General features: G+C 43.7%; 1 protein-coding gene across 8 annotated transcripts in view; it reads left to right on the top strand.

Annotated features, from left to right (window-relative positions):
* The window catches only part of KALRN (kalirin RhoGEF kinase), a 447,237-nt gene that overhangs the window by 396,382 nt on the left and 34,162 nt on the right, over nt 1-16,693 (top strand). For 6 of the 8 annotated variants that reach the window (XM_042827272.1, XM_042827275.1, XM_042827274.1 and 3 more), the window contains 5 exons: nt 4,754-5,037; nt 5,880-5,984; nt 11,133-11,263; nt 14,039-14,105; nt 15,311-15,414. In XM_042827272.1, coding sequence (XP_042683206.1) covers nt 4,754-5,037; nt 5,880-5,984; nt 11,133-11,263; nt 14,039-14,105; nt 15,311-15,414 — 691 coding nt within the window. Of the gene's footprint in view, nt 1-4,753; nt 5,038-5,879; nt 5,985-9,873; nt 9,970-11,132; nt 11,264-14,038; nt 14,106-15,310; nt 15,415-16,693 lie in introns of all 8 variants that reach the window. The other 2 variants (XM_042827280.1, XM_042827273.1) reach the window with 2 other exon arrangements.

Genomic DNA, 16,693 nt, shown 5'->3' on the forward strand with positions numbered 1-16,693 from the left:
TTCAGAGATTCCTGTCCTTCAGGAAGCTGTAGCTTGAGAAAGGACCGAGTCAGTCTTTCATCGACATCTGATTCAATTCTGTCTTTGTCATAAATGTTATTTTACAGCAATCACTGAATATGGGAAATGGGCTCTGCTGAGCAGAGCGGTGTTAATTTATGTGCTCATTGGTCAGATTGTCATTATTGGCTTTCATTCATGAGTGGAATTATTTTTATGGGAAAAAAAAAAAAATTGATTTACATGCACATGCTAACAGAATTACCGAGGTCTCACTCTGGCTCGTCTTCTCTGGCTTCTGTGAAAAAATCCTTTTCTCTCAGGCTGTTTTTCAGGGGTGAGAATTGGAGCCGTGCCTACACCCTCTGGTCCCATGTAATGATTCACCTCTTCTTAGCTCAAGCAGGAGTGTGTCCTGGCATAGTTATGCATCTTCATAGCCCTGTTCTGTATTAACGTCTGGTTATCAAAGCATACTTGCCTCCTATCATAAACAGTCTACGGTTAGTATAGATCAAAAAGAGAAGCCTTTCCCACTTCCTGTTACAGACTCGGGTTCTGCAGATGGATCCAATGCTGTGTTATCCTGGTCAAACCTCTGCTCCCCTGTGTGCTGTGGGGAATGGGGAGGTAAAAATAAAACGTCTTGGTGTTCAGTTCCAACAGCAATTCCTACTGGCTCAAGTGGGAATACAGCCATACCGCTAGAAGACATCTGTGAGGTTTTTGTTTTTCCTTTCACCCAGCATTGCACAGAGCTGGAACCTTCCATTTTCCAAGTAAAAGAGCTGTGCTTTTGTAGCCGTCTGTTCACTGCAGCAACAACAGCAAGCATTTCATGACTCTGGCGGTGTGAAAGCTCTGAATGTTAAAACTCTTTGCACTGGCTGTGTATCTGCCACAGTCATATTGCCAGAAGTTTCTTGGAGATTCGCTTAGGGGTGTTTTGGAAACTGTCATTTCTCCTCGCTGAATGACTGGGTTGGCCAGGAAGTCCATCTAGCCACACTGATCTGCTGACCTCCACGCACCCGTCCCGCTTCACCAGAGATCTTTTTTTAGACAGGCCTACAGTGACACGATGACCACGCAGTGCAGCTCGCTGCCAGCCCCGCAGTGCCTGCAGAGCTGCTGCGGTGTGCCTTCAGCCACTTGTTTCTGTGGGTGCCTGAATTACTGCACCATGAGCCGCTGTGTCGCACTCAAAGTGCTCACTGGCTCTTCTTGAGCACAGTCTGCTTCCAGGCAGCTCTCACAGTACACTTTGCAGAGCGCATATGTGCTAGTGCTTTGCAAGAAGAACACAGTAATGTGTTCTGCTTGATCCACTCCGTGTTTGGATCTCCACCTCCTACCACGTGCCATGATAAATGTGTTTGTAGCAGTATGTGTCACAGAAGCAGTGCAGCTCACACAAGCAGGGTTTTGGAGGTCATCCCAAAAGTCTTTCCTGGCAGATTTCATGTGTTTCATTTCTCTGTCTGTCGTTAAGCAAGCTCTGCTCTTTCTTCAGCTCCACTCTTGCTTTTGTGACTGTGTCAGGTTGACCTGTATTATGAGTAAAAAAGTCATTCTCAGCAGGGATGGCAAATAGCAAGTGTGACTCATTTAAGAATATGGCCGTATTGGCAATTCCTTTTGGGGGGCGGGGGGGGGGAAAAGATTATGAATATTGTGTATGGATTGTAGGTGTGTGTTTTTGGACAGCACATATTTGTTCATGGTGGGGAATAAGACAATGAGGTGGGAGTGCTTTGTACAAGTGTTGGGTACTGAGCAGAGCCACCCAACGCTGGAGGTTCTCATGGTGTCTGGGTAGCAGACATATGTCCTTTCCATTCTGTTTCCCTGCCTGTCCTCCAGCTAGAGAGCACACTCATGTCCAGAAAGAAAACAAGGCTAGGGCAGTCTCCATGTCCAGCCTTGTACTGCTGCATGGCCAACCAAGCCCAGGTCTCCCTCCCTGATCCAAAACAGTGGTGAGCTGGGACATGCAGCAGGCAGGGAGAGTGAAGGAGACATGATATCTGCTAGGGTCATGTGCCTAGTCCTAGGGGTATGGAAAATAGGCCATTCCTGGTAAATAGCCTTTTCCATTACCATTGCCATGACCTTGAGCAGGAAAGTCACAAGCCTACTTCAAGTAGGATTGTTGCACTGTGTAACACTCCTCACTACCCAAAGCTTCTTGAAACTTTTGGGCTGGCAGTATTCTTCACTTGCTGGTCTGGAAGCTTGGCGATCAGTTTGGAGATCATTACTGGCTGTAGGTTAAACTTCAGACAAAATTCCTACAATTGGTGATGGTAGTCTGTTGGCCAGCTGTGGGACTTTGAGTGTTTCTGCCTCGCTACTGCCTTTCCTTGGGTGGCAGTGGAGAGTTCCTGACAGTCCTTGGGCTGGTGGGGTTGGATCAGACTCCATTTCACCTCCTATCAGCTCCCTTCCATTACTAATAGGTAAATTGACAAGGTGCCTTTGGATCAAAGTTGTAGTTTGGGCTATGCTACTTCCAGGATGTAGTAAAAGCCTCTCTGTACATTAATTAACAAAGACATGGAAGATAGTTTGTCCACGTTTTCACTCCACCTCTTGCCTAAGCCCTCTCCCCCACAAAGTCTGTGTTACACGTGCCTTCCCCAGATTACATCCCTGAAAGTGACAGCATGCAGAGAGGTGAACAAAAGGATCAGAAAATCATTGCGCTTGGAACAGACCTCTAAGGCCATCTAGTTCAACCATCAACCCATCCCACCCTGCCCACTAACTGTGTCCCTCAGTGCCAGATCTCAACATTTCTTGAACACCTCCAGGGACAGTGACTCCACCTCCTACCTGAACTCTTTCAGCACTTCTCCTCCCATGCCTGCAGCACAGCTCCCATTGCAGTAGGACTTTCTGGCTGGGGGCATGGAGAGCAGGGTGAAGGTGCACACACTCTATGAGCTGCCCAAGTGCTCAAAATCACCATCTTGAGAGCCTGAATTGTGCTGATGCAAGGTGTGCTGAAAAACTGCCTGAGCATCACGTGGAGCCCACCCCAGGAGGCTATCTGAAGCCCATTGAATGGAAGATAAGCTGCCCACAGACAAATATTATCTTGCGCTCGTTCATTTAACGCTATTACACATTCACAGAATATCAGCAGGAGCTGGCTGAAAGCAGGCCTTTCTGAGATAAGACTCCTGCTTTGCCCTGATGGAGGAATGTCTGAAAGCAGTGGACCAGAAAGATCTGAGCAGCTCTTCCTGGGATCTGCCATATTCCCAGGCACACTCACTCCAGCTCCTCCCGTTGTCAGAAAACAGACGAGTGTATTTTCTGCTCTCAGGGAAATGGACTTTGACTTATTCTACTTGGTTACAGTTATTTCCACATGTTCTAAGTACATGATTTTTGATGCCAGATACGTAATAAATCATTGGTTTGACCTCTGACTGAGGCTGTCTAGTTGTGATGTCTCGGAACTGCACTTTACAAGGTAGGCTGCCATTTCTGCTGGCTTCTAAATCAGAATAGGCAACTGTTCTCTGGGAGGGCAGCTCTCCCTCAGCATGTGCATTACCCAATATCCGCAGTGGTGTTTGTTGTTGGACTGAAAGTGACTGCATGCACCAGGCTGCATTCGTGTGCTGTAACTCATGTTTTTGTTTTCTTCTGGGTTGGTTAGGAGACTCAGAGATAAGCATCTAAAAATGTGCAGTAATGTTAGATGACTGCTTTCTGATGTACAATATGAGACATACTTTATGGGAGTGTGACAATTTCTGAATTCTGTAAAAATAAATGAATAGTGATTTCTTCTTGAGCTGAATGAAATAAAACGTCATGGTCCCCGGTTGCTCCTGGGGAGGGAGTTGCTTTTGCCACAGTTTCAGGAAGGTGAGAGCAGGACACTTGTTCTTAAAGGGCAATTGAGAAATGTTCCAGCAACTTGTTTGCTTTGTTTCTAAAGACTTATTGATATTGGCACATTTTTGGTCTTTGCTTCGGGGGGTGAGGGAGGTTGTCCCATTTCCAAGGTGCGGACCTGAACACGTGTACTGATAATCACAGTTGGATATGGTTCAGAAGAGTCTCCTGCATAGGACATAATGAAAATCTTTGGTTTAAAGCCTGCCTTGTATCAACTTGGGTGTTTCCTTTGGTTCCTTTGAACAATTTGTCATCTTCTGTAATTGTTCATTTCAATTTCATAGTTCTAGTGTAGGTTTGAAGTCTTCTAACAAATTACTTTCAGGGACAAAGCAGATAATTTCAAGGTGCTTCAAATAACCTTCAAAAGTTAATATGCAGTCAAACCAACAGTAATGTTATTGGGTCTGGCTAAGACTGAGAAACATTTGTGGCATCATGACCTGACAAAGTATTGGTGGCTCTTGGGTCTCTTGTAGTAATCTGCTCTTCATGCCTAGCTTCTTCCTGGCAATTCACAATGAAATCTGTGAGAAGAAGCTGAGAAATTCAGCACTGAACATGAAATTCAGGCTCTCATCAAAAACTGGGTAACTGTGCTGCCTGTGACCTTTCGTAAGGACAGATGTGTGGTAAAGTGTGTAAGATTGTAAAAGATGCATGTTGCATGGCATATTCCTCTCTGGCATGCAACGAAGATTACACAATGTTCAGAGGTCACAAAATTTTCCATTGAAGCATCTTGTGTTTTCATGTTGAGGAATGCCAAGTGTTTGATGTGAGCTAGGAAACAGGAGAGGGGCTGTTTTAATCCGTCACGTGCACTGTTTTCTTGCAGAGGCATATTCGGTCTCTTCCAATGAAAATGGGGGCAAGTCCGATTCAGTGGCCAACTTACAGCCCCAGCCATCCCTCAACTCCATCCAGAGCTCTCCCGGCCCCAAGCGCTCGACCAACACACTGAAGAAATGGCTGACGAGCCCCGTGCGCCGGTTGAATAGTGGGAAGGCCGAGAGCAACATCAAGAAGCAAAAGAAGGTGCGAGATGGCAGGAAGAGTTTTGACCTCGGCTCACCAAAGACTGGAGATGAAACCACTCCTCAAGGAGACAGCGCAGATGAGGTGGGTGTTGGTGTCTGTTGCAGGAAAGAATCTCTGATGGTGGTGGGTGATTCATGCTTAAGCGAATGTAGCTCGCTTAGGGTCTACAAGAAGCAGCGAATTGTATGAAAAATTAAATGGATTAAAGCTGTGCTGCATACAGCACTGTCTTCCAAAGAACAATGTAATACACAGGGAACATTTCAGAGTCTGCATTTATTGTTATCATTTGACGAGATTTTTTTTAATAGCCTGCTGGAAATCTGCCAAGGACAGAAATGAAGCTATTTCTGAGCAGCTGTTATCACTCCTTGCTGAGGTTCATATCACCTTTCTCCTGCTATGGCAGTGTAATTCCTTACTGAAAGAGAACACTCAGAGAAATAGCCACATTTCTGTTAAACCAGCTGCGTATTTGTAGCTGCAGTTTCTCTGCAGGCATGTTCTTTGCTAGAATGGCTCTTTTCTGATAAAGTGAATGTGGAATCACAGACAGAAAATGGAGAGGTTACGAACTGCAAGCAAATAGAGAAACACATTTTGAAAACTGTACATTGAGTTCTCATTTAAATTAGAAAATGTTTTTCTGTCAGCATGCTGACAGATGTAACTGCCTTAGCTCTTATCTCACACAGTACCTATATTTTCTGAAAAAAGCAGTGCACAAGGATTAACAGGCAAAACCATACATCTTTAATTGCTTCTTTTTTATGATACTTGGTATTACCTACAACTTTCTTCACCGCCATACTGAGGTAGTTTTAGTATTACTAGTGGACTCAAAGCCTGGTGGTAGGGATCGAATGTCTAAAAAGATAAAAAGAAGCCCCTACTTGCCTCTAATTTTATTTCATTTTTCTTAGAAGAGCAAGAAAGGTTGGGGAGAAGATGAGCCAGATGAAGAATCTCACACACCTCTTCCTCCTCCTATGAAGATTTTTGACAATGATCCAACCCAAGATGAGATGGTAAGACCTCCCTTACTATATTAATTTGCTGTTCTTAAACATTTTCTTAAAGCATTTTTTCATGTAGCTGTCTCATAGTCATTTCACGGAGGTCTTCCAGTGTCTGAGCTTAGGTGTGTGCTTACAACAGACATCTGTGTGTGAATCATAACCTGATACCTTTCTATATTTACAAATAGTGCCTGATGAGCAGTTTAGCCTTGCTATCTCATTTTATGACAGGTGTTGTGTGTTTGCGTTGTGTGGGGTTAGAAATTCCTCTCAGGCTGATTGTGCATGTTCTCCACATAGGTTTTAAAAGTGTCATAGAACCACAGAATCATAGAATCATGTTGCCAGTGGCTGGCAGTCACAGTAGCAGTGGTATTTCATGGCAGCCTGGGCCTGAGGAAAAGGACAGGTGATGGATGGAGTCTGCCTGAATCCAAAATACCACACTTACCGAGAGCTAGATAACTTGTGCTCTGCACAACCCTGACCCTAACCTTTCTGTGTGATTGTCTCACCATACAACCTCAGCTCTCAATTGCTTTAAACTTTCAGGTGGGAAATCCCACCCAGTCCTATCATTCAGCATTTCTGGGTTATGTGTGTATCAGCTCCACTTAGTGTAGAAGCACCCAAGGGACCTGAAGTTTCTCTCAGGAATGCAGAGGACCTTGGTCTTTGAGTGCCATGTTGCCCGTCATAGTTCTCAGCTGTTAGTTTGGGTCTGTAGAGCATTACATCAGGAATTTGTTGCCATAGATGGTGTAGTTGTTCACAGAGTCCTTCAGTTACTGTTTTGTACTTGAGCTGAGAATCTGTGAACTTGGTTATGGAAGTGTTTCTCAGATAGCACAGGTCCTGTCTGTGCGTGTGCTCTTTACCCATTCCCAGTGCTGGCATCTCCCTTGCAGAAATCCATCCCCCCATGTAGCTGCTTCCTGCTTTCCTGCTGGCATCTGTTTTTAGCACTGACACTTCTGTATCTCTATCCTCTGATTGTAATTACTGCATGCCAAGAAGCAAGGATAGGGGAGATTAATAAAATGTTAAGAAAAGAAAAAAAACACACACAAAAAAAAACCCAACCCCAACACAACAACCCAGAATGTTCTTGGGTACGGTTCAGGCAGGAGTTTGGAGCAAACAACTGTGGGACTCACATAGCAGAGTGGTGGAGGAAAGGGCTCGGGGCTCACTGCTAATCTGTCAGGAAATGTTACAACATGATGGTGGCAGCGAGGCCAGAAGGAAGCAGCTGGAGGCGCAGACTGCTGCCCTCTGAGCACTACGAGTGCTGCTCTGGTGGATTCGTGCCCAGCACAAGAGCTCCTGGCTTTCTCTTTGGGGCTTTTAGCTACATGTTTGGGGGGTTGTTATTTAAAGAAAGCCAGACAAGACAAAACAGCAAAACCCTGCTCTTGTTGTGGTCATTACTTTTGTTTTTTAACACGCTGTGTCATTTCACTATTCTGTAAAAACGTTTCTGACAGCACCAATCTTGTGGAACTAAACTGTTTTCCTCTCCAGATGTCAGAGCTTTACAGAGCATTTTGGCATCCTATTTCTTCACTCAGTCCTAAAAGAGAGGATGAAATAGAACAAGATGCATCTGATACCTTTTTATATTCTCTTTTTCTTCCCCTATTCGCTTTATGTCCCTAACTCCCTGGCACCAAAGCCCCATGTGAGCGATGTCTGAGCCATTCTGGAGCCAAAAGCTCTTTAACTGTGTTACTTGGTCCTAGATTTTGGGCATGTCCTGTTACTGCTCGTTTGTACAGCCTGTGGGTTGGGGAAGAAGCAGTAGCAGGAGGGGACATCCACGGTGCCCATGTGCAAGACAGCAGTGATCACAGATCACAGAGATCACAGAATCATTAAGGTTGGAAAAGACCTCTAAGATCATCTAGTCCGACCATCAACCAATTCCCACTATGTCCACTAAGCCATGTCCCTCAGTGTCACGTCTACCCTTTTCTTGAACAGTGATAATGCCTCGCTGCTCTTGGAGGCCCATAACCAAAAATTATCATAGATCTTCATATTACAAATTTGTATTACTCAACAGGGAATTGAAATGCCACTTTTCAATGTGCCCTACACAAACCAGGCTCTTTTGTTCATCACAGAAGTGTTTTGCTTCACCCTGAAAGATTTTTAGGCAGCAAACGCACCTGTGCTCCCTTTAAAATCCTGCCATTCTATACTTTTCAGAGATACTGAGCAATTTCAGTTAAAATAAGTGAGAGCAACAGCTGCTCAGTGCCCCCAAAAGTTGGACTCCTCCAGCAAGAAGGGTTATGTTAGGCAGTACAGTCGTGTTTGTCCAGTATCTCTGCTCTCAGCCTTTTTGATCCTAGACGTGTCCGTTGCATTGAAGGTGAAACCTGCTGTCTGAGCTTTTCCATTTCTATGTGTTTCCTGCATTACCAGCCTAATTCCTCAATTACCAGCCTGATTACCTGTAATTTTTGTTGTTGTTGTAATTAGAACTGTTGATTAGATGTATTATTTGAGTGAAAGATGAGACTACAAGGGGCAGGCTGTTCTCTTTCCTGTTCTGTCATGAAGCTTCTGGTTAAAATTAGCCTCCTTTGCCTTTTCTGTGTCCTGAGGCTGTGTCACTCACCAAAGGGCTGCTGGAAGAGATGGCCCACTGCCTAATTCCTGCCATCACCTTTCCACTTACTCCCCAGCACTATTTGATCTCCTGTTCATTGGCACCTGCCTGATGACTTTGCTGAAATAGGTGCTCTGCAGAAGACCTTTATCAAGCAGCTGAGAGATGAATCAGCTTTTTCATAATTCTAGTGCAGATTTTTTAAAGAATTAGCCATGGTTAGTCTGTGTCTGCCTGCCAAAAGCTGATTGCTGAAAGGTTTAGAGTTTTAGTCAGTGCTATTAGTTTGGAATAAACACTCATACAGGTGGGATAACAAATACCGATAAATACCAATTCCTGCAGCTGTACTGTTTTTTAGACTGAGGTTTCTTAGGACAAAGACCTACATGGGCTAAGAGGACACCCCATGTAGAGTACAAACCTGAAGCTGAAGCTGAGTATTATGCAAAGATGCCATGCTTCACTGGGCATGAGAAGGTTTTTGGCATCACTGTAGTGATGTCTTGGCATGTCAGGGGGTTTGTACAACTGGCAGCTATCAGTCTGAATGTGAAGATGTCAAAAAATGTTGCATGAGATCAGATACCTGAAATTGAATACCTGTGACCAACAAGCAGAGATATAGCAGTGAAATTGATGTCACTAGGATAAGTCAGCATCTCTGAAGAGTGCACCGAGTACTTAGGATGGATGAAGTACACAAGGGCATTTTCTCTACACTGATTGCAGAGAGGGAAGAGAAAAGATACAGATTTTTGGATGGCTGAAGTTGCAGTGCAGGGTGTTGTCTGAGGAGTTCATGTGGAGTTGCAGTTAGTCTTTGGGGAAGGAACTGGGGAAGAATGATTTTATCCCCTGTAATTCCACACGTACTTTCACTTATTGCATTTATTCAATATGGGGGAGGGGGTAATTTCTTACATCTGCAGTAAGAAGATCAATTTTCTGGAGACTGTAAGACCATAGATGTCCATGGAAGGAGGAGCCAACAGACATTCAGTGTATTGTAAGCTGGTTGCAAATGAACTTCAGTTCTTTGATGCCATTCCCTGGTTCCTGGCCTTGGAAATGCTGCAAAGGGATGTGCAGCCAGACTTGGCAATTCTATGCTTGTTGATACAGCAAAACTCTCTCATTTGACTGTGCATGTGACTCTAACCCTCCTGCTCCCCTTCTGCATTCATTTTTCTCCCATCTCAGAAGCTGCTTCACTGACCACTGGTTTCCCGTCCCCTTCTCATCCTGCTAACTTTTCCTTTGCAACCTGGTGTCTTGCAGTCCTCTTCTTTGCTAGCTGCTCGGCAGAGCTCCTCTGATGTCCCAACTGCTGCGGATCTTGTCAGTGCAATAGAACAGTTGGTCAAAAATAAGCTGGTAAGTTTAGCACTGTGAAAACAACATGGCTCTATGGAAGGGCTTTACAGTCTCCCTCTGTTTCTGTTCCCTTGCTTTCCACCTTCATCTGCTATGCTTTTATTAACCCTGTTTCAGTATTGCACACTCTACATGTGTGGTCCCATGTCCATTGGAGGAGGAATAATATCCTGTTTCATATATTAGCTTCTCCTAAGTTTTCCCCCAGACGATTCAGAATGTTAATGTAAAGGCTATTCCTTTTTCTAGATGTCTCAGGACCTCTAAAATTAGCTAAATGCTTGATTTTAGGGTGTTTCACTTGATTAATCAGGATTAAAGCAGATTTGTGATGCACGTACAAAGGTTTATTTCCTTCCATGTATTGGAAGGATGGAGAGGGCCAAAGCAACACATTGAAATACAGTAACTGTGCAAGCCACTTTATCTAGTGACTCATTTCTGAGGGTTTTGGCATCCTCTTTGATTGAGATGTTCATACGTGATGGTAGTCTGTGTTCAGAGGGTGCAGTATTAGAGTAAGTGGCAGAAGATCTTTTTGGTGCATGGGAAACTGAGAAGGACATTCCCAGAAAATTTACTCAGAATAGTTTTAGTCCATCGAGGGACTAAAAAAATTAGAAGTATTACATTAACCCAGTTATATGTATTTTCAGCGGGTTTTTTTTTTTCTCTCCCTCCCATATGTACTGTTGGGTCAACTGCAATTACTTTCCAGGGATTTGGGGGAAACTTTAATCATTATGGAATGTTACTATGTACCCAAGTGTTTGTTTCACTTTGTGTCTTACTTTGCTGCTAGGAATTCTTATTCAGTCTTTGGCAGAGAAAGACTGACCACATGTAGCCTAACCTTGGGTCTGGTTGTGATACTGGGATATTTTCAGGTTGTTTTGAATTTGGAAGAGATTTCTCATCCTGGGGCTACTGGAACATCTTTTTACGCCTTCTGGCAAAAGGACATCTTTTCTGGTTTAATGCTATGTTTGGGGGAGGAGGGTTTGTATCAGAACCTGTCTCACTACGTCCTATGGGAAATTATGGCTCCTCTGGGTTTTAAACTGCACTGTTGATTGCAGAGTTGACTTGAAACAGGAGGTAACACTGATGCTGGAGTTCAAGGATAATAATTTTTTTCTATCGTTTTTTGGGGGCTTTTTTAGACCCTTGAAGGAGGATCTTACCGAGGAAGCTTAAAAGATGCCACAGGCTGCTTGAATGAAGGAATGACACCTTCAACTCCCCCAAGAAACCTTGAAGAGGAACAAAAAGCCAAAGCAATGAGAGGCAGGATGTAAGTTCCCTTGTTGGTTCTGATTTCTGAAATATGCACCCAAGTAGGACATGTGGCTGCATGGAAAGAATACTTTGTAGTCAGCGAGCGAGAGGGAACTGGGAGTAAAACTGTGTTTTGCTGCTTCTGTTTCTTCTTAACCTGCAAAAATACTTCAGAGAAGCATTTTGCACCCAGGAAGCTCATTTGCCTTCTTCAAGATATACAGCTTTTTCCCCAGATAGCGAATACATGTTACTGTAGGAGCCTCTGGGCAGTTACACTTGGAATTACTGAGGTGTTTGACTTAATTACGGAGGTGCCAGAGGTAAAATCATTACATGAAGGCGCATATATTGTTGACCCTCAAGGAAGAGTGCTGAGAGCCCATGAGGACTTTGTGAATGAGATAATGTTCTTTTGCGTTAGTGAAGGAAGGGGCATTATTCAGAGGCATTTGTGGTGGGAAAATGCTTTAGAAGAGTAAGTTTCATATGGAAAACGAAACTTCTGTGTTCCTAGTGATGGAAGAGGAAAGAAAGGGTGACAGCTTAAAAAGGTTGTTTTTTTTAACATATTTATACACTTCCATAAATACAACGAAAATAATACTTGTGCCTTCAGTGTTTATCATCATTATGGCATACCTTCATGTGCAGGCTGACAGATGCTGTTTCAAGTCCTTGCTTTTTTCTGGTAGGCCTTCATTCATGAGATAACTGACAGCTAACTGCAGGTTGTGTTGTAGAGCAGAGACCTTGCCACTGTAAGTTCACTGTAAGCACGGGGACATTTCTGACTCGAAGTGCTTCTGGCAGAGGGACCGGCAGCATGTTTCGTGTAATTAGCGGCTGCCTCCATCCAGATTTCCGAAATGCCAGGATGTTTGGGAGCACCTGCTAGTGGCTTTCAGCACAAGGCATCTGTCTTCTCTCCAGCTCCCCACTGTCTGTGCTCTGTCTCTCACTGTTTAATTCCATAACCATGTTAGGCAGCTTCAAACTCAAGCTTTGACTCCCATTTCCCACATAACAGCAATTGAATCCTTGCACAGGCATGGGCAGTAATTTCCTGCCTCTGGCAGCATGTGTCGGCGGTTAGCCTCAGTGTTAGGTAGCCATCAGCCCTGATTGCTTCATTTCTGTGAGCAGCAAGACAGTGGTCCTAATAAAATCACAGAATCATTAAGCTTGGAAAAGACCTCTAAGGTCACTGAGTCCAGCCATCCATCATCTACTGTCCACTACTCTTGCAGATTTAATGTGGGGTTACCAACATATCCAGATGCTGGAACTTATTCAGAAGTGAGAGGGCTAGACTCTTGCTGTATTTAATGCCATTTTAACTACTGTTGTGCAGTCAATACACAACTGCCCGCCTGGCCTTGCTCTCTGTTATCAGATCAATTGAGGGAACTCAATGTTTTAGCAGCATACGTCTTAGAAACCTGAAATCTGGGACTGCCTTCAGAGTCCAATGCCAGAGAGACTTTGGAGAACCAGCTGAGGTTTAGTGTGTTCACCTGGCAGACGTGTGGTTGACACAGCAAGCTTTGATTCACACCTGCCCACCTATCATTGCAGCACTGGGTGCTACCCCTGCCTTCATTCTTAGAGCAGGCTTTGGCCAGCTCTACTCCTACAGCCAGAGGAATGGGCCGTGCTCATACAGGATGCATGCTGCTGCCTTGCCAAAGAGCAGCCTTTTGCCCTGCTTGTGTTTACTACCCAGGCACGCAGCTTGGCAGGACACTGAAGAGAGCACAAGCATCTGGCATCACCGCTGCCAGCCCTGGCCTCTGCCCAGGGGGCTGGATTTCACTCCTACATGAAGGAGAAGCTGCTTGACCTCTCCCTGCTGCACGTCCAAGCGTCTCCTCTGCTCTATCCAAGCAGGGGACACCTTAGCTGCTGTTGCACTGGAGCCAAAAGCAAGCCTGTGGTTTTTTTTTCCTTTTATCTTAGCACTGTTCACCCTTAGCCCTATCTCTTCAAGTGGGCTGACCTGCTGATTGATGTGAGGGGAGAGATATTAGACATGAAAGCACTCCTCTATCTTGTTAGCCTTGTTGCTGCCGGAGCGAGTTCAAGCACAGATGGAGTTTATTTGTCATGTGCCAAATCCATGTATTGGCGTAATGAGAGGAAAACTGTCTGCAGCAAGCTGTAACTTTTGAAATTGTCCTTAAAGGAACATGATGTGATTAGGCAGTTTGACATAAAAAAGAGGTTTTTTGTTTTTTTTTTTAGTTTAGTGCTGTTTGTGTGCATCAGACCTTCATTAGCTAACTTGCCTACCCAGGATTATCAGATAAATGTAAATCACCAGACACCCACACGCATTACTGAGTCTGACAGATTAAGCTCTGTGTTAAGGCAGGGTGGGGGATTTGTTTTCCAAGTGTTTAAAACTTCTAAATGAAAACTGAACTGGGGCAAGAAATCCTTTCTTCCTTGCTTTGAAATGGGTTGGGAAGTGTCCCCACTGCCAACAGAAGGGCTGCACAGAGGACAGGAGGGCAGGGAGAGGTCATTCAAAACACAGGCACCTTGTTGTGCCTGGGGACCTAGTATGTAAGAGGGGACAAAGGAGATATGCTCTAGATAAGAGAGCTGGAACTACTCTGTCCTAAATTGTGACATTTTTTGTTGTTTTCATTCCACTGAGCTAAGAGTGAGTTGGGTTGTATTTCCTGGGATGCTGGTGGGATATTTGCTGGGAGGTGATACGTGGTAAGTAGCAAACTATAACATCCAGGAGCATGGTCAAATAGATTTATGTTCTATTTTAATTTAGGTTTGTCTTAAATGAACTGGTCCAGACTGAAAAAGATTACGTCAAAGACTTGGGAACTGTTGTGGAGGTGAGCTGAAGCAACCCCTGCTGTGCAGAATGTTTTCCCTCTAACAAATAGCATGTTGAAAAGTGGCAAAAACAAAAAATACAGCATGAGAAACAAACTGCCTTATTTTGCTTCCATGGTCCCCTTCTCATGTTGACAGAAACAAGAAGAAATGCCTTTGGAAACTATTTTTGTTTCCATCTAACAAATGTTATATTTTCGGTTTCAACTCAAGTGTGCAAAGGTTTTTCTTGGCCCACCCTGCTTGTGACAAACAGCTTCCTGCTCTAGAGCAGCCCTGAGAGCAGTGGTGGAGAATAATTTATGCCCTTTCCTTTTACTTTGTTCCATTCTTGCTGTCATGCAGTGAGCTTCACTTCAAATTAATATTTTATAATGGTAACACATACTTTACTTGAGTTTCCACCTGGACTACCTGTGTTTGAGTGCCTTCCCAGCGGTTGGGTTTGGATCTGCTCTGAGATGTGTGTGTGGCCAATGAGAGAGTTTGGGTTAGAGAGTTTGGGTTGTTGTTTTTTGCCATTTTTTTGACAAACAGTCACGGTTTTGTGAACTTCAACTTGCAAACGGCTGGCTGATCCCTAGGGATCACCTGCCAGAGACAACCCACACGCATGGTCTGGTTTGATTCCTAGTGAGTACTTAGCACTGGAGGCACTTGATTGAAGTAGGCTTTGGGGAATGCTTCTGGCATTCACTATTCCAAGGAGGATTATCAGCCCATCTAACAGCAGCTTTTGAGAGCTTCCAAACTTGAAGGACTTTGTGTTATCTTCTGTTTACATCATGCTCCACTGGCAGAGCTGACAGGACTACAGTGCTCCAAAGACTTATAAAGAAACTCTCAGGAGGTGTGAGAAATCCTATTCATGTGACTCTTTAAACTCTCTGCATGGCTTTGTGCTCCCACAAAATACTCATGGTGATGAATAGAAGAGTTTTGTCTGTGCAGAATCTGGCTTCTGCCTCTTACCAGCAAAGCCAAGAGCATGATCAACTACTTTTGTTTAATTTTTATCTTCTAATTGCACTTGTCACTTCAGTGACATCTAATAAAGGTTTGTAAAACTGTTGCAGACATTCAGAATAAAGAGATATTCAAAGAAAAAAAGACATAAAATTTTTACTTCCTTGAACAAAATGGGTGTAATTATGTTCCCCCTTCATATAAACCCTTTACTAATCACTGATTGTTAATCCTAAAGGGCTTCATGAAGAGAATAGAGGAAAAGGGAGTTTCTGAAGATATGAAAGGGAAAGACAAGATAGTGTTTGGCAATATTCACCAGATCTATGACTGGCACAAAGAGTAAGTTGTTGGCTTGGTTCGTTTTTAAGCTCCTTTCTAACCATTTGTTTGTGAAGGATTGGGGTATGCAGTATCCTTACATCTGAGTTGACTTTAAGTGAACATTAGCAGGTAATTTAGGGCACTACTTCCTAAGGACATTGCCTCACTGTCTTTCTTCTGCTGTGGATGTATCCCTCACCAAGGAATCACTGTGTCCTTGCCATCACCCATCCCTTGGGTGCCTCTCACATGGTCTGCTTCTGACAACAGCTCTTGCAAGCATAAACCAAAAAATGTCAGAAAAACATTCACAAAATAATAAGTTTATGTCAGCAACAGAATATTTTTACCAGTGTCATTCATTGTTTAAGTGTGATGATATGAGTTTTCTGTAACACATAGAGTCCCTATTTTTGGTTCTGTGTATCTAGGTCGAGAAGTCTGCTTAAAATGCAGATGAATTTGACTTTCATACAAGACTGAGTTATGAAAGTAGCTGTAGCTGATGGCAGCCATAGAGACATTTTGCTGGGACAGATATTCAGTGTGCATCTTTTTTGAGATTCTGGGATTTCTTGGGACCAAACTGTTGCTGGTATATGCTCTGCATTTGACTACTGTGGGAAATATATGGAGGCATCTGGGAGAGAAATCCTGCAGTGAAAAGGGAATATCGTGGAAATGGAGATATCAGAGTTTACCTACCAGTTAGACTAACAACAGTGTTTCTGAAATTTAGTTGAACTGCGTTTATGTCACTTTTAAGCATTCAAACAGGCACCTACCAAAGGTGCAGGTCAAGATAGAGGCTGTGCTTATAAATATAACTAACAGTAGCATACTGAGAAATAAGTGTAAAACAGAGCATGCCTGTATTGATTTGTTTATTCAGGTGGAAACTTTTGTGTCTCTTTCATGCTGACCAGTGCTCCCTATCTGCTCATGTAACTGAGAACTCCTTGTAAAGTGTCAGTTGGGTTTTCATAAATGTTTAGATACACAGAAGAGTTCTATTTTATAAGTTCCCAGGGGAGAATGCAGTTAGGTCATCATTGGCAGTTTAAAAACATTGGAACTTCTGTAAGTGTAACAGTAAAGAAGAGGGGATAGTTTTCAAGAAAATACCTCCATATTTCAGAGCTCTGGTTCACTGTTCTAGAAATGCCTCCACCGAGGGCTGAAGCCAAGCTTCTCTTTTCATTTATTATTGAATGCCACAGCTAAAACTGTGTTGATGTATTACTGACGAATGACTGGTTTGCTGCTGGGACGACCTAAAAAAGTCTTCTGAAATGTT

This window comes from Centrocercus urophasianus, unplaced genomic scaffold (assembly GCF_019232065.1).
Source record: "Centrocercus urophasianus isolate 14NV4802_14NV808 unplaced genomic scaffold, USGS_Curo_1.0 seq_28, whole genome shotgun sequence".
Classification (NCBI taxonomy): Eukaryota; Metazoa; Chordata; class Aves; order Galliformes; family Phasianidae; genus Centrocercus; species Centrocercus urophasianus.